Source organism: Melozone crissalis, unplaced genomic scaffold, assembly GCF_028551555.1.
Source record: "Melozone crissalis strain CALT ecotype California unplaced genomic scaffold, PUWL_Pcris_2 ptg000023l_1, whole genome shotgun sequence".
Taxonomy (NCBI): Eukaryota; Metazoa; Chordata; class Aves; order Passeriformes; family Passerellidae; genus Melozone; species Melozone crissalis.
In genome coordinates this window covers 16,162,404-16,184,809 of record NW_026535801.1, presented here as the reverse complement: position 1 = coordinate 16,184,809, position 22,406 = coordinate 16,162,404, and the positions used below count along the sequence as shown (strand labels likewise).

At 48.7% G+C, this 22,406-nt stretch overlaps 1 protein-coding gene across 4 annotated transcripts in view; it reads left to right on the top strand.

The window, feature by feature from the left end:
* Positions 1-22,406, top strand: part of NRP2 (neuropilin 2) — an 88,686-nt gene that overhangs the window by 26,157 nt on the left and 40,123 nt on the right. For all 4 annotated transcript variants that reach the window (XM_054277658.1, XM_054277657.1, XM_054277660.1 and 1 more), the window contains exons 3-10: positions 2,207-2,388; positions 6,631-6,861; positions 7,395-7,550; positions 9,417-9,586; positions 10,614-10,769; positions 19,177-19,321; positions 19,630-19,979; positions 21,100-21,244. In XM_054277658.1, coding sequence (XP_054133633.1) covers positions 2,207-2,388; positions 6,631-6,861; positions 7,395-7,550; positions 9,417-9,586; positions 10,614-10,769; positions 19,177-19,321; positions 19,630-19,979; positions 21,100-21,244 — 1,535 coding nt within the window. The remainder of the gene's footprint in view (positions 1-2,206; positions 2,389-6,630; positions 6,862-7,394; positions 7,551-9,416; positions 9,587-10,613; positions 10,770-19,176; positions 19,322-19,629; positions 19,980-21,099; positions 21,245-22,406) is intronic.

Here is a 22,406-nt window from a genome sequence, read left to right as displayed (position 1 = left end):
AAAATTTCTTGGTCCAGAACTTGCTTCTGAAATTCCAGGGCTCCTACAGAACTGGGTGGCTTGAGGAGCCATGTGGACAGCACTAGGATATTTGTTGTGCTGGCCACAGCAGAAGCTGCGATCATTGCAGTCAAGTAGCTGAAGCCATGTACTGTGTTGGCGAGGTACAAGCCCACGAGGGCCCAAACAGATGTGGTTCCCTGGTATGCAGCTAACCTCTGCCTGTGCATGAAAATGGCAGCTTCTACAGTCCACTCCATTAACTGTGTTTTGCCAACATTCATGTTATTGCCAAATTAATTTTTTGCCACATACTCAAATTTCACTAGTAGCCAGTAGTTCTGCAGCACAGATGTGCACTTCAGATGTGGAAGGGCTGCAAGCACGCTGAAAGCAAGTAGTTATTTAGAGAACAAAATGTCCCCGCTGTTTGCTCAGTACTACTTTAAACAAATAGACAAACAAGGAGGAAAAAATTCTACTTAGAAGAAGCACTAACACTGCCTTCTATGTTCCTCCTCCCTGGAGAGATGGTAGGATGAAGCTCCACATGATGGACATTAGTGGGGTCACGCAGGGTGCTGCTGACTGGTGTCAGGGTAACAAGGGGTCACAAGGTGATAGGGGCTAGGCCGAGCTGGGGAGAGAGCAGGGGGAGCAATCTTCATTTGCACTGCTGTGTGTCCACACACCAGCTAAGCCAAATGCTCTTCCTCTTCCAGTGCCACTTGTCAAGACCGCTTGGATTTCACCTTGGCCAAGCCAATTGAGTCTGTAATGAAGTTAAAGGCTGGGCAATTGCAGCTAGTTGAGTGCTCAGTCCAGCGTAGACAGGATTTATCTGCAGGCATTTTGCTTCTGGCTCTCAGCCTGATTTAATCCCAGAAAGGAGTGAAACCAAAGCTGTCTGGGCCATCTTTCTTTGTGGAGGAGCACACTAAGTCCCTGTAAGTTTGTTTTGAGGCTGTTGCTCGCCGATATGTGCTTTGCAGAACGGGAATGAGTCACATGAGGATCATTCTGTATCCAGCAAGCTACTTCTCCTTTCAACTCTCCATTCTCAAACAGAAGATCTTGTGACAAAGAAGAAAGGCAGATTCCTGGCAGCCTGGAAATGCTTTTTTCCTCCCTGGCCCCTTAAGAAGAGCTGTAGTATGTTGTTCAAACAGGTTGATACAAAGCAAATAAACAGTCCTAGAGAGATGGTCAGTTTCTGTAAATAGCAGCGCTGGCCACACAGGAGAGGGGCGGGGAGAACGTGGGTGTTAGAAAGCTGCTGAAGAACAAGATGTACACGTAAAAGCTGTTTGTTTCTTCACAGCACACAGAGCCTGATACTACTACCTTGCCTACTCATGCCTAGAAAATATGGAAGGATCTGTGGCAGTTTCACCTTCCAGCCAAGCTTTGCAACAAGCTTTTGTCTCTGCAGCAGGAGGCAATTCTTCTAACCCTACGCATTCCTCCCCCAGACCAGTCAGATACCCAGGCCAGTAGGAACATCTTCAAGTAGGGTTTAGCAAAGGCAGCTTGCAGTTGCAGGGTGTACAGGATCAGCAATAATGAGTGTAGGTACCCAGCTCTTACACAAAACTTCTTATCCATGGAAAATCTTCATTAGCACTTAATAGAAGAGGATTAATATTAATGTCCAAGCGCTAAATGAGTTTACTTGCCATGCTTGCTAAAGGACCAATGTGGTATCAGTGCACAAAAGAGCTACCGACTCACGTGGATTGAACACTCACAATCTCACTTGGTATGTACATGCCCAAATCCCACATGGATACTGGAATAAAGCAAGCTGTGCCAAACAGCACAATGGCACTCCAGAAGAGAGCTCAGGGGAGGAGAGCAGCCTCAGCAGAGTTGTGTCTGAGCTTCTCCCATGCCAAAGGAGTTTTGTGGAAGTGGAGGTAACACGTGTTCTAAATTTTGCGTGTTGGCTGTGAAGGTGAGCAGATGTATGTACAACAAATTAATGACGTGAATGACAGCAGAGGAAAGGACCTAAATGTAGTCAGACAAAAGAGAAAAAGTGTTTAGGGGTCTGTGGTGTGGTGTGCTGTGGATAAGAGTCCCAGATACCTGTCTGGAAGGCGTTCTGTGAAATATGCAGATACTGAGAGTGGTTTCTGTTTGTGCCTGGCATCCTGAAGCATGTCCCTGACAGATGGTTTCCCTGCCATTTCACCTGCCTCCACAGGTACGACTACATCGAGATCCGCGATGGGGACAGCGAGGCGGCAGACCTGCTGGGCAAGCACTGTGGGAACATTGCACCTCCTACCATCATCTCTTCTGGCCCCTCTCTCTATATCAAGTTCACCTCAGACTACGCACGGCAAGGTGCCGGCTTCTCTCTGCGCTATGAGATCTACAAGACAGGTGAGTGTCTGAATCGGTGCCTGTCTCCCAGGCTGTTTGACACAATTATCTTTGTCTGGAGATGCCTTTGGCCACCTTTTCAATATGATTTCTAGCATATTTTCCAGAGATAAAGGACTTTTTTTTTTTAAGTGAAGCAAGTCTGTGCGTCACATTTCCAAGAAGGTAAAGATGTTAGTGGCACATGACAGTGAATTTTTGGATCACAGGGTGCAATTAAAGCAGGGTTCCTCCTTAAATACTCTCTTGTATTCGAGGACTAGAAACATATATCTTTACTCTCTGGCATGTGTGGAGCTTGTTAGGGCTAAAAGGGGATTGTCCCTCTGTTAGAAGTGCATGGAGCTCCCCCTCCTGTGGAGCTGTAATCCAAGGTTGATCAGTGATGCTGTGTTTTCTCTCCACGGATGTGGGGTTTGTAACTGGGGAGCTCTAGTCTTCAAGTGATTGCTGTCAGCACTGCTGTCAAAGTCTGAGGCAGCACCCTTCCAGGCTGATATAAGAGGAAGTGTTCATTATTCTATTTAATACTTAATTACTATAAAGTAAAGAAAAATCTGCTCAAAGCCCTTTTGGTAATGTCTCTGTCTAAATATTTACCAGAATTTTGTGCCTGGGAAGAAAGGCTTGAAAAAATAGCCTCTGCTCTGTGTGCATGTGAGAGAGGTGTGCCTGCATGCTGAGGGATCGGGAGAGTGTTTTGTGTGGGCACACAGGCACCTGCCATGTGCCCACATTCCTTTGGTGATGTGTTAGAAGGCAACACACGTGGCTTTCAGTCATTGCATCTAGCACAAAAAAAAAGCCTGTGCTATGGGAAGAATCAAAAAGGATCACAATAGGGTTGTTTATCCAGCATCTCTAAAGAAAAGGTGGGGAGCACAAGCAGCAGTGCCCAGGGGCCCTGGGCCAGTTGTGCAGCAGGCAGAGGTGCACAGACAGCCCACAACCTGGCTGGAGGTAGATGTGAATGTTGAGACTTTGCTGCAAGAGAATGAAACTCCCTAAATTCATTATGAATCAATGAGGACAGGACTTGTGTGAAGGTTCAGATGGATGAGGAAAGTGCTGTTGCTGGTAGTTGCCTGGACTGCATAACTGGCCATTGAGCTGCTGAGCAGCCAGCTCACCACCACTGTTACTTTATGGTTAGGATGCAGATTAGTCCTGAAAGTTTAGCGATTCAGCCAGACATTGCGGTTTGCTAAGGCCAGTTGCCATCAGTAAGGATGGCAAAGAATGCAGGTAACACCCACCTCAGCCCCCCTGCCTCTCTAACCCTGCTCACACCTCCTGTGAGCCCAGCAGGCTGTGCTGGGTTGTGCCTGACCTCATGCATCCATGCCCTGACTCAGGGCACAAAGCACTGTGGGCTGATCCAGCTGGCTGAGGTGGCCTGGCCATGCTGTGGGAAGGGATGGCAGACAGGAACCCTGTCGGTCTGACTGGGAGCCAGCAAGGGACCAAATCTGTGAGGAAAGGAGAAGTTGTTACTGGGAGGGAGGGAGAGGAATCAAGAGCTGATCTGAAGGAGAGCAGGTATTGGATGGAGGCTGGAGCTGAAGTGGTGCTGGCTCATTTTGCCACCCCCACCCCTGGGGGCAGCGATCCTCTCCAGATACAGCCACACTTTCTTACAGCCGCAGCCCACGAAATCAAGCCTGGCAAGGCAGGTTCTGGCACAGGAGTGTGGGTGAGCCCGTGATCCGGGAGCACTCCCAGCCCACACCTGCCCGACCCCAGTCCCTGCCAGGGCTCCAGAGAGGGCCGTGGGCAGTGCTGGCTGCAGGGCTCTTGCAGTGCAAGCAAACCCTGCAGGGCTCTTGCAGTGCAAGCAAACCCTGCCTTTTGTTGGCAGGCAGGCAGGCACGGGCCAAGTTTCCATCTGAGCTGTCAGCGTAACCAGCAAGGGTGTCACCAGCTTTAAAGGTCATCGGATCGTCATTGTCCACATCAGTAAAAGCAGCAGTGGCTGCAGATTCCATCTGTCTTAAAGGTGACCTAAAAAAACAACTCTTTTCAATGGAGCATTTATTTCCCCACCTTGTGCTAAATTTCCCTTATCACAGTGTGAGAGGGAAGCAATCTGCATACAAACAACCACATACCAGTCTTTGAATCCCCTGATGGGTATCAGCCAGCAGTCTGTGGGCTGACAAGAGCCGCCTGCCCCGGCTGGTCCAGCCTCCCTGCTGCTCCCTTTGTGAGTCAGTTTCGCAGGGCCGGCCTGAGCTCTCCAGCGCTGTCTCCTCTCCGGCTGGCCTGTGCTGCAGAAGTCAGCATGACTCCCGTTGATTATCTGCAGCTTCCTTATAAAAAGCTGATCATTGTGTTTGCTGCTATTAGCAAAAATGTAGACAAAGATGCCGAATGTGATAACAACGCCACGGGAGGAAACTGTTGTCTAATGTGGTCTTGCCTGTTGCTAGAGGACAGTCCCTGACTCTAGGTTTAGCCTTTCATTTTCCCGTGAGCTCAGAGCTTGTGTTATTTTCACTATTTATCTGTTAGTCTTTCAGGTTGTTTGGAACGAAGTACACTCTTATCCCTGCTCATGGCATTATGCTGTGATTTGTGTTGGCTTTTTTTTTTTTTTTTTTGTCTCTGCATTTTACCCCACAGGTTCACACCAGAAAAGCTGGCTGGTTCATTAGGTAGTCAATTAAGAGCCTCTCCTGAGTAGCTCTCCAGCCAGGCACTGCAAGTGCAGTGCAAGATCCTGCTATTACTGCAGGCTGCTGGCCTGACTCTGTAGGTTAATGCTGAATTGAGTAACAAGTCTGCCATTAGTCCTGGGAAGGCTGGTGCTGCCTGGGAGAGCTGGAGCAAGAGGGTTTGCAGAGGAGAAGGAGAGTGTCCCAGTGAAAGTGAAGCAGAAACCTTTGTGAATGCTAGTGCCAGGTTGCAGCAGTGGCCAGCAGCCTCTCTAACATCCCCTTTCTCCTCTGATAGCTCCAGGCTGCAGATTTCTGTTGCCTATTGTCCTGACAAGTCTTTCAAAGTCACCGTGGTATGAATATGACACAAATTCCCCCTTCCCCAAGCAGCCCGAGGCACCTTGGTTGTATGAGAGGGGGCACCGAGCTGGCCCGGCTGCAGCCGAGGCCAGTGCTGAGGTCAGCAATAAATAAGAGGCAACATTGTCTGTCCTCCCCACCACGCAAAGGTCTTCCTTAAGGATAGAAATAACTTGCATTTCTGGTGTGGATGGCTCATTCTGTGAAAAAGAGGGCTCTGTTCCTGCTCTCAGCAGAGACCCCCCTGCCACGGCCTCTGTTATCCCCACTATTAATGTGGCCTCGTTGTGGAGACGTATGCTGGAGCTGGCCCCTGTCCCTTGTGTGGGTCTTTGGGGCAAGAGTGGGGGCTGCAGGCTAACTGTGCACTTCCCAAGGGTTTGCAGCAAACAGTGGAGACATTGGCACCCTCCCACAGGCTCTCACGCTGTGTAAATATTTGTGCTTACGGATTTTCCCAAGAGGAAACTGAGGCACACATATCTGTGCTGGAAGGCTGGAGTTTGCAGGAGACTGGCCCATGGGAACAGCCTTTCCAAAATGAGTACATCCCAATACTCCTCTGTGCCCTATCCCAGGCAGCTCCTTCCCCAAATGGGGCTCCTCCACCAGCCCTGGGGTCGCTGTGGCACCTTTGCCTGCATGGCTGCATGTAGCAGCTGTGTCATGGCTGCATGTAGCAGCTGTGTCATGACTGCTGTGGATGGAGGCTCCCTATGTGCCAGCCAATCTCTCTGCAGGCTCTGGAGTAGCACACAGGTCTGCCAGGTCAGTTTGGGGGTGGGTTAGAGTGGAAAGTGCCAGCTGAGGAAGACAGACCAACTTGGTGTGGCCTCCCTGTCCACCACCACCGATGTGAGGGACATGGCATGATGCTGGCCTGCCAAATCACAGCAATGGCTTTGGATAGGATCACTCTTCTAGTCCTGGTTTTGAGGTAATTGTCAGGAGGATCAGCAGTGGTTTACAGATTATGTCTGCAAAGCTAAGGGATTTTGAACCATGTTGACCACTACAGTACCTCATGGACCTTGTCTTTCCACCTGTGGAAAGCTTTGAAAACCACCTTCTCACTTCTTGCAGTTATTCCCACAGCTCTTGAGCTGCAGGACATTTCCAGCAGTGAATACACAACCCTAAACTCAGAGTGGGGTTTTCACAGTGCCAAGTTGTTCGCATTAAGCTTCGTTGTTGCTAAGGCTCTGGGTTTTTCCTGCTGCTACAGGCTCCGAGGACTGCTCCAGAAACTTCACTGCCTCCAACGGCACTATTGAGTCTCCAGGTTTCCCTGACAAGTATCCACACAACCTGGACTGCATCTTCACCATCATAGCCAAGCCAAAGACAGAAATCCTCCTCCACTTTCTGCTTTTTGACCTCGAGCATGACCCACTGCAGTCAGGGGAAGGAGACTGCAAGTATGACTGGCTAGACATCTGGGATGGCATCCCTCAGGGTAAGCCACAGGGTGCTGCACTGCTTTCCTTGGCCCTTCCTGGCGTCACAAAGCTCCAAAACTGTGCAGTCTGTCAGAACACCAAGGATGCCTAACCTCAGAGGTGGCTGCAGCCTGCAACCTGCCTTTAGGGCACACCATGGCCAGCTTGGGGACAGTGTGCCTGCAGAAGGCTGCCTTCATTAAACCACAAACTACTGCTCTGTTGTAACCACTGATCTGAAAAGCCCCATGGGACACTCAAAACACCAGCAGATTTCCCTCAGGGAAGGGCAGTGGGTTCATGCAATGATGGGAGGACTTCCCTACCTTATAGCAAAACCGAGAAACAGAGCATTTTGGAGCATTTCCCAGCAATTGCAGAGCAATGCCTGCTGCAGTGGATATTTCTGCACTGCATGGCACCAGGCCAATAGATATAAAAAATAGCCCATCCCTGAAGCCTATCTTTTTTATCCTGATCGGCAATGAGCTGGTGACCCAGGAGGCCTGTGGAAAAGCAGGCATTACCTTTGCTGCTCTTTCTTTTGCAGTTGGCCCCTTGATAGGCAGGTACTGTGGCGTTAATATGCCATCAGACATCCGCTCGACCACCGGTGTCCTCTCTCTCACCTTCCACACGGACCTGGCAGTGGCTAAGGATGGTTTCTCTGCTCAGTACTACTTGATCCACCAGGAAGTCCCAGAAAGTAAGTTGGAAATGTGTGTGTATGACTTAGTTGTGTCCCCTGTGTTTCCCATCTTTCTTTTGGCATATGTGAGAGTAAAGCAGGCAGAAGTGTGTCCAGGGACAGGTTCTCCACCAGCAGTGCAGACAGCAGTTTCACTTAGGTCTCTTCTCTATTTTGATAGAAGTAAGATTTCAAGTAAGAATTTAACTTTCTGACCTTTTCTTGACTTTTCACTTGCTTGTGAAGTCTTCTCAATACCTTTTGGGTTAGCATCCTTCATGTATGTACTGAGCCCAAAAGATTTAGGGGAAGACTTCAGCCCAGCATGTGCAGCAGATTCATTAAAGCATGGGGAAAAATATGCGCTCTCTCTCTCTCTCTAGTTTTCCAGAAATTCACAGCCCCAAACCACAAATTGGAATTTCTTGGCTGTCTAATTAAAGATTGCTTAAAGCTCTAAGAATTTCAAGCCAAATTTTGTTTTATAACCCTTAATAAGGGAGGTAAATTGATATGGAGCGAGGAAATAAGTTGTGTGTTTTGAGAATGAAGAGCATTTTGATTTTTTATGATAATGCAGGCAAGGAAAGATTCAATTTGTTTTCCCATGATATTTTTGCCTCAGAACTACTGTTCTTGACCTCTGTTCACAGTGAACCTCTGATACAACAGAAGAAGCCTTCAGGACAGCCCTCAGTCCCAGAGAAAGACAGGGAGTCCCTGACCTGCCACTGAAAGCCTGTGACAGAGAGCAGCGTAGAGTAGGGGTTGTGCAGCACCAGGGCAGCAGGGTTACAATCTCTTACTCTGTGATTGAGTAAGGATTGTTCTGCTGAGGCTGTGAGAGTTACAGATAAGCATGAGCTCTTCACCATTACCTATTGCCACACTCAGTTGATCTGTTCTTTAATCCCTTTTCTGATCTGGATTTGTAAATAAAATGTTGAACACAAAGCTTGAGAAATCAAGCACCAGAGCCTTTGTGAAAGTGCCAGACCTGTTTTCCTTTATGGTGGTGTAAAATGAAAGTTTAGTAATAGCACTGACATCCTAACTTGGCCCATCATTTCCATCCAAGGCTGATTTGACCACATTAAAAAACACAGGCAGTTTGGTGGAGCCCCGTTGGTTTACAGCAGAAGCACGCTTGGACCCATGCAGTATTTTCTATCACTGTTTTCTTTGGTATTGTTTTTACAGGACAGCTGCTATAAAATAGATGAGCTGTGCCATAAAAATGAGCTAATTGTGACTTCTAAAGCTTTAGAAGTGAGGAGATCCAAACAAAAGCATAGCAGTGTCTTTCATAATCTTGTCTGGTTAATCCCTATGGGCCTGATACCACATACAGTGCATGCAGATAGACACAGACACAAATACACCTGCATCCCTGCTCTCATATGCCCACAAAACTTTTAGAGATGCCCATTCCAATCCTTGATGTTCCTGCTGGCAACAGTAAGCACCCTCCTAATGTGTCTGTCTGTATTCCTTGCTTTGTCAGTGCTTACATTTCACCTACAGCCTTCAAAATAGGAGCTTTGTGGCAAGGGTACTTGGAACATCTTGGTGGAGATGGAGGGAGGCAAGGGACATAATTGTGTCAAAACTGAACAAAAGTGAAGAAGATGGAGAAAGGGACAAAGATCCAGACTGTATTAGTGTTCAGAGGGCCATGCAAACACAAAGCTGCCCTATCTATAATTTTTCAGTGCCATCTGTGAACACACACAACCTGCAAGATGGTGCAGATCTGTTCGTCTTTCCAGACAGGCAGCTTTGCTCAGGGTTAGCTGGAGAGATTAGTTCAGGGCTGCCTTTCACTCGGGGGTGAAGTACTGAGAATGTAAACCAATCTCTTGTGTATGTGTGTTTTTGCTCTAGACTTTCAGTGCAATGTGCCTCTGGGGATGGAGTCTGGCAGGATATCCAACATGCAGATCAGTGCCTCCTCCACCTACTCGGATGGGCGATGGACCCCTCAGCAGAGCCGGCTCAACAGTGATGACAACGGCTGGACCCCCAATGTAGACAGCAACAAAGAGTACCTCCAGGTACCTTTCCAGCCCCCTCACCTCTTCCCCCACCAAATGGAGTGTCACACTCCTAAACTGACCTGTGACCATAAGGGCTGTTGAATTTTTTATTGCCTCTGGCTCACGGGGAGCAAGCAGCAGGGGAGCTGCAGTGCCTGGTGAAATGCGGCAGGCTGGCTCTCCCATTAGCTTGCCCGCACAGGGACTGACTCCATCCGCTGTCTCTCTCCCAGCCCCTCCTTTCTGCCCAAACCTTGATGGACTTTCCGTCAGACTGACAGAGACTGAGAGACCTCTGCCACTTACAAGGGCCACTGACTCCACCACTGGCCTGAGGACCAAAGTCTCCAGGGGGTGAATAGAAAAACAACTAGAATAATGTTTATCTCATCAGTGATGCAGGGAGCGTGAGCGGGCTGATGTCAGGCGGGGGGCTGACAGAGCAAAGGCTTTCCCTGGGAGCTGGTTAGAGCCACAGTGTGTCCACACACAGCTTCTGGCTGTGTCACATCACCGGGAGACACTGCTTGCTAAAGGGCACTACGAGCAGGAGGTGCTGAATGTCATTGCCTCTAGCAGACGTCTCATTCTTCATTCATGGCAGGGCTACTAAGCCAGCTCTGCTGACCTTTCTCAACCCATGTTGTAAAACAAACAGGAAAAAAAACCAGCAGGGCAAAACCAAGAGCTGCAGCACTTGCTAATTGGATATTATGCTTTTATTTTACATGGAAAAAGTCAGTCTCTGTCCTGCTTTAATGGATGTGCGCTTCTGTGCAGATCCTATTGCTTGGTCTGAGGCAGGAAGAAGGCTTTGTGATGGTCCCATATAAAGAGACATCAAGATCCTTAGCTACTCTTGTCCCAGGGTTCTATCCTGCTGTAGTCAGCCCTGGCAAGGGTCGTGGATGTTGAACTGTGCACCCACAGAGAGTGAGACAGGCTGAATTTGCACCTCTTAATTTTTCAGAGACAGAGAGAGGAACTAACTAGCCAGTCTGGAGTGGTCACCACTCTCCTTCTTGTCCCTTTTTCCCCTGGCAAGGTGGACCTCCAATTCCTGACTGTGCTCACAGCCATTGCCACACAGGGTGCCATCTCAAGAGAAACCCAGAAGGGCTACTATGTGCGTACCTACAAGCTGGAGGTCAGCACCAATGGGGAGGACTGGATGATGTACAGACACGGGAAAAACCACAAGGTAATGTCCTTTTTGTCTCTTCTTCCTGCACCTTGGTGAGTCTTGCAGCCAACAAGAGGGAAGAGAACAGAGATTTTGCAGGCCCAGAGGGTTTAATCTGTGAGGGACCCTTTTTCTGATGACAGTTAAAAGACTGATGATGCTCTGAGCAGAAATAGTCCTTTCTCCTCTGCACAGCAATGAGGAAACACTATTCCTTGGAAAACCTGGCTGCTGCTGCATCTTTCGTGGTGGTGAGAGTATGTTCTTTGACTGCAAATGAAGGAGAAAATGTTTTCACAGCCTGTGTTTTGCCATATAAGATTCATTGAGCTTTTGTGGTCGTAGACCCGTCTGCATGCTGGGTTAACAATCACAAAGCCACATGAAACTGTAGTTCAGGAGTTACTGAGGCCTGGAAATGAAAGGGCACAAATCCTAAGAGGCAATTGCACCATCCCAGAGAACAAAATGAGCAATAAATAATGAGAAACAATTCAGGCTGCCAGAGCTGTGAGATCTGCGCTAAGCAGGCATGGTCAGAATGGGTGCATTGAGCCCTTGGAGCTGTGCGTGTTCTTGCTGTGTTTCTGGGACACCCACAGAGGTGGGAGCAAGGAGGAAGGAGGGAAAATATGGGTGTTCATCTGTTTCACACCATATGGATGCTAGTGTGTGGCCAGGAAAGATAAACTTGGAGTGGTCTGCATGGGAAGTATATGGAGAGGAGGGTTAAGGTAGCCATGGTGCCAGGCTGGCTTTTCTGTCTATTGCTTTGGTCATGTGGTTGTTCCCTGGTTAAGGGTGCCTCAAGAAAGTGCTTCTCTGCTCTTCTGTGGCACCCTCCAGCACTGCTGCTCTGTTCAGGTGCTCCCTGCTGATGTGCCATAGTGTGTCTGTGTGAACTCTGGCTGGGTCCCACACACCTCCCCCCACACACATGTCCCAGTCATTTTTCATTGCTCAGCACTTCTATTAAATTAGCTGTCCCTTCCCTTTGCTGGCACGAAATGCAGTAGCCTGCCTTGTCCAGGATTCATCCAGACATTTCCTTCCCTTCCGGGCTTGTGCGATTTCCCCTTCCCCACAAGTGTGTCTTAGGTTCAAATTCCCTCTGCTTCCCAGAATGAGTCCTCACTGTGCAGAGGTACCTATCAGGGTCTCATACCTGCAATATTGGGAGTATTTAAGCTCCTCATGTGCCAGTGAGGGAGTGTTAGTCCTATTTTAGAAGCAGGGAAATGGAGGCATAGGGCAGTCCGGCCCCGCATAGGGGATCCTCAGCTGGGCTCCCCCAGATCCCAGGTGTGCTGGCTCCAGGACGGTAGCTCATGGCAGAGCTCATGTACAGCCCTGACACGGTGCCCATGCAGTGGGGTGGAGCCTCTGTGCTCTCCCAGGACCCACTGGTCACAGCAGACCTTTCTGTGAACCAGGGCCATCTCTCCTCACCCCAGGTGAGTTTGGGTCTCATTGGGACCTTTTCTGTAAGCTGAGTCAGGCAGGATATACTCATCATGCTGAACAGAGAGATGAGCTACATATATAGCTCAGTGTTCCAAATAACCACGGGCAATAAATTTAACTTTTCAAGTCTTAGCTGGAGCAGAAATCTAGCCTGGAGGGTGGTTTTAGTTGCAGAGGAGAATAAATATCCCATCCTTGCAGTCCTGGGTGTTGGACACTGCATCCTCAGCCAGGGTGGAGCAGGACAGCATGACTGGTTTCAGTGCTGCTCAGCCAATTTACATTGCTCCAGCAAGACCCTAAAGCCTGGCTGGTGTCAATCCAAAACAATCTTACAACCATCTGAATTGTCACCATTTCAGGACTTGGCCCTTGATTTCTGTCAGCTTTTTTCTACTCTATTTCCTCTTTTCATTAAAAAAGTGGAAAAAATCAAACCTCTTCTTTTTTACTCCTCTGTTCCAGTATCTATTAATTCCCACATTCTGGCCTTCATGTAGCAGACACCTCCCAAGGCTGGAGGATAAGTAATTGCTTTTTGGTGGCTCGCCTACCCCTTGCATCCGGGTGACTGCTTTCCTGCCCCGCCAAACAAGTGGCTGCCAGCTGCTGAGCTTCAGCAGGGCCAGGCCAAGGCCACTTGCTCACAGACCTGGTGCCGGGGGCGCTGGTCCCACATTCCGTGCCCACACTAATCCTGCTGTTCCTGTGCTAAGCAAGCTCCCAGATGTCTGTGATGTCTGTGCTCGGGGTGCAGCTCCCTCCCTGCATCAGTGCGGAGCTCGGTGCAGCCCGGGCTGCAGCGCTGGAGCAAACCATGCCAAAGGGATTCATCAAGTCTGCCGCAGCTTGATTTGGTGCCATGAGGAGCAGGGAGGGAGGGGAAGGTGTGGCTAGACAGGCACTCTCTATATACATGCATATATATATATATATATATATATATATATATATATAGACACATACATATATGCATATATGTATATCTGCACATGCACATGTATATATGCACATGCACACATAGACATATGGTGTGTACCAAACACTGCTTGGAATTTCTGCCAGCTCTGTGGGCCAAAAGCAGTGCTCTGCCACGTGTAGGCGGGTCAGCTAACATTCACATCTTCATCAGGGAGCTAATGCAAGAGAAAACCAGCAAGTGCAGGAGGATGGGGAGGGGGTGATGCTCCCTGCAGAGGATGGGAAGCTCTCATCACCTCTCTTTTGCCCCCTACTTCCCCTCCCTCCGGTGTTTCAGATGACAGTGGGGCCAGGGTGTTTCCCTGCAAATGTGATGGCTCACCTTTGAGTCCCCAGCTGCTGGCACTCAGCAGCAAGGGAAACGGGAAAGGCAGGATGGAGCAGCGGAAAATGTGATTAATATGTGCTCACACAGACAGGGCTGGCTGGGCTGTTTCCGTGCTGAGCACTGCTGTGTTTCTGGGATGGGGAGGCAGTGGGAGGGTAGCCGGCAGGAGTGGAGCTCCACACATTCCCTCCCCTTCCCACCACATCCCTGCTAGGTTTTCCTCCTTCCTGGCAGCCCACTCCCCACAAAGCCTGGCCCAGACATCCCCCTGTCCAGGGGCTGGTGCTCCATCTTTCTCTCAGGCGTGGGGCCAGAGTGGGAGGCTAACTCAGCAACCTGGCCAGAGGTTCTGTGCTGTCTTCTTGTGTGTCCCTGAGAGGGGAGACAGGGAGGAGAGTGGCCACCACAACGTGCCATCCTCACCAGCATGCCCCTACCAGGGGACAGGGCCAACCCAATCCTGCTACAGAAAAGCTGTTCTGGCTCTTGCTCACTCTGTTTTCCTCCACCACCTGGGACCTGGGACCAGGCTGATGGTCTCTGAGGTTTGATGTTATCTTCCAGGCATCAGCCCTGGTGTGCATGCCGAGATCTTATCTAATGGTTTGCAAATGTCTTTAGAAAACAACAACTCTTCTTGAACCTAAGGAAGGAAAAGAGCACCTGGCACGATTTGACCTTTTGTTTTTGGCCATTTTCTTCGCCTGGCAGGATTTGTCCTTTTATTTTTGTCCATTTTCTTTGGACAGGCTCAACTATGAGGATTTTATCAGAAAACCAAGCTCTCATCCATTTTCATCCTCTTCCATCTTTGTAGCATCTTGGGTTCCAGCTCCCATGTGGTGTGAGCCGCTCTATCTTAGTAACTGTGGAGATGAGCTCATAGGAATCATCTAATGTGGCAAAGGACTGGGGATGGGATGGATTTCAGGATTTGGAGTGGGTTTGGGCCATGATGAGTGCTGCTCTCACTGCCTCCATTGCTCTGTGTGTAAAATTTTCAGAATCTGTAGAAGTCAATGGATGAGGAATGGCAGCAAGATCCAGCTGATGTGTATTTTTCATTTCTTACTTATTTAGATGGTTTTGTGCTTGTTATTAGTTAACTTTCCTGAGTGGCATTTCAGGTGGTAGCTGCACAAAGATTGAATTGCTGCAAGGAGCAGTGTCTCAGCTGTACACTGCAGCTGGGAACATCAGAGGTTTTTGGTGCTAGCAGGGAATATTGAGGATGACTCTTTGTACCTTCCCTTAGGAATGTTCCTCTGTCTTTTCAGTTCTTAGGTCTCCTGTATTTACTCACCTGAGGAAGGAGAGAAAAGCTTTTAGTCCTGTGGCTTTTTTATCTGGAAAACTAAGGAAAAGCTGGCACAATGAGCCAGAGGGCCACAAGTGTTTCTGCACAGAGACATCATGGTGCAGAGGATTTGCCCAGAAACATCCAGGTCCCAGCCTGCTTCTGCTGCTTTCGCAGGCAGGACAAAGACATCAGACTTTGCCAAAGGCAGACTTGTGCATTCACCCTTGGTGCAGTACCTGGGGAGAATTACAGCCCTGGATTTCCTAGCAAGGCTGAAGCTTTGTATTTCTGGGCTCTCTATCTCCTTTGCAGGCTAGCATAGTACCACTCCTCGTGTCCCTGATGACTCCCAAATCTGAGTGGAGCCTCTCAAAGACACGGAGCTGGCAAGCCCAGCCCAGCACAGTGTGCTTTGCCCAGACACAGTGCTTTGTTAAGTGTTGCCAAGTATCATTTTTCTTTTAACTCCTTGTTCCTGGATTTAATAAATCCAGAACTATCCACCCTCCACTTGAGCCAGAATCCTCCCACCATCAAACATGCCCCATTTTATGCCTTCCCTATGACAAGGAAAATAATCTCCCCTACTTTTCTCCTTCATGCTTCTCTGTCTAAATCCTGAAGCCCTAATCCTGTTAGCATGCTCTGTTCCAGAGCTCTGTCTCCACAGGAGTAACATAATCCTGCAGTAAATCTAGTGGGTCCAAAGAGACACATACGTATGGATGAAGGCAGGGCTGCTGCTGTCCTTGGCCTTCTCCTCTTCCTCCCTCAGCCACTTTCTTCAGCCCCCCAAGAAATTGCATAGTGGCCAAGCAGCATAATAAATAAAGCAGGAGAGAGGTTACCTCTTACCCCCTCCCTGACTCGCTGCCTCTTCAACTTCATGGCACTTTTTGTCTCCCTGTCCTTCATCTCCTTCACTCCAAGCTGCCAATGGCACAATTCCCATATCCACTGGAACTAATGTAGCTTCGGCAATCCCCCCATCACCCTATGATGGTTCCAACATGTCAGAAATGCAACTTGTAAATGCTGCTGTGGATCTTGCATGTGTATGCACACAGAAAACTTTTGCAGTCCTCCTCTAGCCTAGACATCATGTCCCCTACTTTTACAGCCTCTCCCTAACCACTTGGTTTCTGCAGCAAATTAATTAAGCAGGTCAGCTCTCATTGATTATCAATTTAATTTCACATGCAGACCTGCTGTCTGGACTAAAACAGAAGTAAACATACAGTGTATGAGGAAAAGATGGGCAGCTCTTTGATGCAGCAGTGAAAGGGAGTTCCCTTGACTGTTTCTTGGAAGGTGCATTTAATTTGTTAATGGTTTTCCCATTCGTCTTCTGGCTCTACCACCCTTCAGTGTGTGTTCATGTGCATAGGCATGTGTGCTCTCCACTGAGTATATATCTATTTATCTATCTATCTCCCTAGATCACAGCCAGGTATTTTTTTTTCTGCTGGTGTAAATTACTGTGACTTCTTATACTTCGATGGTGATATGTTGATTTACACCATTCGAAGACTTGGCTCAAAATATGTGCTGAGTGGGATGGGAAGCAGATAGGACGGGAGGAATAGCAATGTTCTATTTTGGTAGAGAGGGAAGAAATCTTTGCTTTCTTGGCACTCCCAATTTCACACATTTTCTTGCTAGTTCTTCCTATGCTGTGAGTGCTAATTTGAGGCAGGATGTGGAGCCTGTTGAAGTCAATGGGCCTCTCTCCACAGTGTGCTGGGGCTCTGGGGTCAGGATTTTCAGTACAGGGAAACCAGACGGTCAGGGTCAGACCCTGGTCAGCAGCATCAGGACCTGCAGGCTCACAATGCATTTCCCCTTGGGAAGGAGCCTGAAAGAGCAGGCATGTGAGAGTACCTCAGGTCTCTAGCAGCAGCAAGCACATGCCCTCTGGAAGTGGCCCCTCTGTGTTATGCTGAACAGGGTGCCAAGCAATGACTTGCCGTGATCATTTGGGGCTGTTCAGAAGCGAGGTTCAATGGAACAGATGATCCTACCAGTGCAGCTGATAGCACAGCTGGAAGTCAGGTGCCAATTCTGCCCTCACAAGCTGGCAGTCTGGAGTGTCATGGCCCAGATTCAGAGTTCATAGCTTGTTGAATGTGATCTAGCTTGAGTAAGTTGCTGATTTCTTAATCTAAAGCAGAATTGAAATTGCTCTTCTTGGAAGCAAGTAATTGAGACCAAGGTCATCTAAGAGATGTTTTCAGTGATGCCTATAGCAGTGATAAAGTTTTTGGGCTCAGTCCTGCTTCTGCTTTCTGTCAAGCTTGACTGTGCAGAAGTCAGCAACAAATTATGCTGGTGTAAATTTGGATTCTGGCCCCTGATGCTTGTATGTGTGAAGTGAGCTAAAAAAGAACAAAACTTGAAACATGTTAAATCAAAAAGAGCAGCAAACCTCGTCAGTGACTGTTAAACATGCTGGTCCATATGCAACCTTTGGCTCATGGAGTCTTCACACTGCTGACGATGGGAAGCAAATAGAGGTTGCCAGGAGAAGACTGGACTTGGTGCTCTTGGACATCTGCTGTGGCCAGCATTAGGCGCCATCCTCTGGGACAGGGAGACCTTTGGTCTGACCTGACATGCTGCCCCTTATGCTAAAATAGTTGCACTGGCTCAGATAAACATTTCCTGTCCTCCGGTGTTAGGTTCAGAGATAAGGTGTTGTGTGTCAGCTTCTGTGTTGGCATAAAGCTGAAGGCTCTGCTGTGGTGTGGAAATATATCCTTTAAAATTGTTTGTGTGTGTGTGCGTGTGTCTGTGTGTCTGTGCCCGCGGGTTTACAAGGCACACACACACATATGCCTGGAGAGTGTTTCACAGTAACCACTCTTCTTATAGCCCTCCTGCTGGAAAAAAAGGGTATTTGGTGTCTGCTGAGCAAGGAAAAAGATGGGAAGTGAGGTCAGACGGGATAAAATAGGATATTAAAAACACATAAACCATGCTGTGTTGTTAAACGGTAGCAGCATGATATATATTCTCTAGATTAGCATTTCTGCTCAAGTTCACATCAACCCCTCATCCCAATTACCAGCCAGATTTGCAAGTGATTCCCTCTGTGCAGTGGCTGCTCCATCCACTGCTGAAGGAGGGGATGGTGATGTGCAGGGGCAGCCCAGAGCTAGCTGGGGTGCCATGAACAGCCCTGTAAACACCCTCTGCACACCCTGCCGTGCTGGATCCTGGGAGAAGGGAAATAACATGTGCCATCTGCAAGCCTAGAGCCACAGGAGGCTCACAAAATGCTTCCTAGCTGCTATTCAAGGCAAGGGGCCAGGATACTGCCTCACCCCTTCTTCTGTCCTCAGTTGTTTGACTCTTGCCTCCCACAGGAGGCTGGTGCCAGAGATTACACTCTCCTGCTTTCCTGAGATAAACTTACTGGGAACTCTTGTGCTTAGTACACATACACATGGTGGGAGCTTGCAGAAGAACCCAGCCAGCATCTCAGTGTGGATGTGGGTCCTAGCTGAGATGGGAGCATAGTCTAGCCCTGTCCTGAAGTGCTTGGAGTGAAAGCAGGCAATGCCTGCAGCCTTGGTCAGTGAGCTCTGGTGCTTTATGCTGGGGCAGAGAAAGGGTTGAAAATTATCCTCCCCTTGGGTATTTCCTCTTTCCCTCCCTTTTCTTTCCCACTATGGCTTTGCAGCCTAAAATAGAAACACATGTATCCAGTCCTTGTCCAGCCTATTAAAAAAATGGGCAGAAGAGGTGGATCTAACATCCATCTGGTAGTTATTGATTATGGCCATCTGGTAAGGCAGCAGCCTTTTCATACCATGTGGGATCATAAACTCCCGAAAAGCTGTCTCCATGTGGCAGGCTGCATGTGCACAGGAGAGGCAAAGGCAAGGGGCTGAGTGAGGCAGAGCTTGTCACCCCAGGCAGAAGTGCACCCTTCCTGCTCACAGGACTGCTTGCACATGATGTTCCCAGGTGGAGCTCAGTGTAAGATGCATGAGGGGGTCAGCCTGTTTGGGGGTATCTTGTCACTTGTACTGGAGCAGATCTAGGTCTGGAGGCAAGCTTGAAGCAGCTGGGGTCTGATAGTCTGAGGTGCTCATGGTTCTCAAAGTGCTGTGAGAGGCAGTCAGGCAGAAAGCTCCTGGCCCTCCTGTCTGGTAGGTGAGTCCATCCACCATGCTGTCCTGTGATATATGAGCAGCTCACATGTCCCCTGCTGGCCTCTGGTGCTTGGAGGCTGGCCCTGACCAGAAAGCCTTTCCTTGGTTTTCCCTGCTGAGATTATTTTGACTGCTTATCTGGTGAGGATGTAACAGTGTGTGCCAATGTACATTTGTGCCTCCCTTCCCTTGCAGACATTTCAGGCCAATGAGGATGCCACAGAGGTGGTTCTCAACAAGATCCACAGCCCAGTGCTCACACGCTTCGTGCGCATCCGTCCCCAGACCTGGCACAACGGCATCGCCCTGAGGCTGGAGCTGTATGGCTGCCGCATCACTGGTGAGGGTCCTCTCCTCTCCCTGGCTTCGGTGCTCCTCTGTCCCTCCAACAGCCTGTCCCAGGGGGCTGACCCTTGCCACTTCATGGCTGCTTGTGGTGGGAATACTGTGGTGGGAATACATGACACTGACTAGCATGGAGGCATTCATCGCAAGGGATGCGCTTGGAGGGAGAGGACTGCAGCTCCTGCAGGGAGGGGGAAATGCCCTTTGGTGTTGGTTTAGTGTCCAGAGCTTAATGCTGGAGAGAGAACCATGAGCACTTCCCTTCAATGACCCTGACTGTTCATGGCCTTTCCTTCCCTGCAGATTCACCCTGCTCCAACCTGCTGGGAATGCTTTCTGGCCTCATTCCTGACTCACAGATCTCTGCCTCTTCCATCAGAGGCTATGACTGGTCTCCCAGCATGGCCCGCCTGGTGAGCAGCCGCTCGGGCTGGTTTCCCCGCGTGCCCCAGGCCCAGCCTGGGGAGGAGTGGCTGCAGGTGGACCTTGGTGTCCCCAAGAACATCAAAGGCGTCATTATCCAGGGGGCTCGTGGAGGGGACAGTGTGACCACCACTGAGTCCCGTTCCTTTGTGAAGAAGTTTAAGGTGGCCTACAGCATGAATGGAAAGGACTGGGACTTCATCCAGGACCCCAAAACAATGCAAGCCAAGGTAGGCACTGCCTGGAGCAGCTGCAAAACAGGATATTTTTCTGACTAGCTTCAGTCTGCCTGGTGGGGTCTTGGGAAGTTGGCTGTCCACTCCCACAGAGACCTTGGGAGCTTGGGGTTGTCACCATGAAATCCTAGGTTGTGTCTCTTGGTGCTACTCCAAATCTGTACTAGTGGCCGTAAGTCCCACCTTTCCCCAGGGACGGCAATTGCTTTTCATTTTCTATTGTGGACCAGGCATGGACATCACCTGCTGCTTCTCTCAGCTCCTGCAGGTCAGAGTCCAAAAGATGGTGTGTTTAATTATGTTTTGTGTAAAACAATTATGTTTTACATTAACTAATTACATATTTTAAGGAGAAAGGTGTGGCTGTTGTGGTGTGCACCTCTGAAAGAGGAAGATGAATCACAACTTCTCTTTAGGAAATTTTCTATATCTGAAGTCCCTTTGCCACACTGGTGTGACCCTGAAATTCCCCATATTTTTTCTTTATCATTGGAGTTCCCCATAATCTTTTTGCTTAGTGCTATGGGAGTGGCAGGGGGCTTAAGGAGGAATAAATAAATTCCCTGCTACTGCCTGTTCTGTTTTTATGCATACTCCTCTGCCTAAAATTTAGGTAAGTTTTAATTTTTCCTGATCCTTCAGATGAGGGCTGATGCTATCTATAGCCCTCTGTTTATTCCCCACAGACTTTAGTTTGTTCATGTAAGCTGAAAAACACCAGTACTTGGACTGTGAGGAAAACCAACCATTTACACCATCCTAGAACATGCAGTAGCTTCTTTATTTACCAAGGACAAATCTGATCTCATTTATATGTCAATTTAGTGGATATTCCCTAGGCTTCCCCTGCATGGCTTGGATCAGAATCTAACCCCTGGATTCTGAGCAGAGGCCAGGAGAGATTGTGCAAGTTTCTCAGAAACAGCCTGGCTGGTCCTCTTGAAACCAAGAAGGAACCGCCCAATTTCTGCTCAGCTGGGCTCAGTGGCCTGGGGTCAGTCAGACTGTGGCCACATTCTGCCAGACCCAAAATATCAAGTCTGGTTGAGAGCATGTGAAATGCTCACAATGCACACATCTCTTGCCTTTTCTCTCTCTCTCTTTCTCTCTGTAGCTTTTTGAAGGCAACATTCACTACGACATCCCCGAAGTCCGGAGGTTTGACCCTGTTCCTGCCCAGTATGTCCGAGTGCACCCAGAGAGGTGGTCCCCAGCAGGAATAGGAATGCGCCTGGAGGTGCTGGGCTGTGACTGGACAGGTAGGAACCCCTACACTTCTGCCCACTGCCTGCTCTGGGGCCAGGCACTACACCAGCAAGGAGCAAACTTCAGGTTATTTCCTGCTGTCCTGCCTCGGCCATGCTGTGGCAGGGAGGCTGCAGCCATGAAGGCAGTTCCTGTATGGTGACTTGGCCCCACCTTTTATTTCCGCCTTGAAAAGAACTGGCTTTGATGCAGGATGTAGCAGCAATGTTTGGGCTCCAAGCTTTCACACAGGGCCCCATGCAGAATTTGTCCTCAGCTCCTTTCAGATCTTTTACCTGGACATTGTGCAGTCTTTCACAGCCTCTTATGTTAGAGGACATTTGGGCTTTTTAGTGCAAATAATAAGACAAAAAGTAGGAGGAGAAGCAGAGTTGCAGTGACCAATACTTCATCTACTGAGCTGCCACAACAAGGCTTTGCTGTAAAAACAACAGTCCCTCTCTCACTGAACCCAACGTGGAAACCTTTTTGCAGACAAGGTTGGGAAGTTAACTCTACATCCCTAGGACCCAGGAAACTTGGTCACTTTTACCTACCTGTTTTTCACACGTAGTATGCCTTTCAGCCACCATTTTTAATACAGAGATGAAAACTAACTTCACACACTTACTGGGATCAGTAGAGGTTGTGCCTCTGACCCTCTGAGGTTCAGCGGTGATTGATTTCTCCACAGTTTCAGCCCCAAAAGCAAAAAATGTACCCAAAGGGTCATTTGATCTGATGCTAACTTTGCAGTGCCAGAGGCTAGTTATCCTCTTTTTTAATCTTTGATTTTTAATAATCTGCTTACATATGAATCTGGAGTCCAGATGTCAGTGATAAAGAGGTATGATTTCCATTTTATAAACACATCTGTAGAAAGCATTTTTTGTAAGAATTCCCATTCTAGGAAGCTTGAAAGACACAGATCTTTTTTTACCCTCTTGTGCAGTCTTTAGTAGCATTTCCTCCTGTGACGTGCTGCAAGATGCATTGCAAACACTTAACAGCAAATCACCCAACATGTACACACTATTAATAATGATAATTTTTCACATTTGAAGTCAATAGTAAATATCCCCCTGGACTGGCAATCCATTGTAAATTATCTACACTTTAAATCGGATTAGATCTTAGTTTAAATTTTACGACATCTTAGGATGTTGTGGGAGAAGC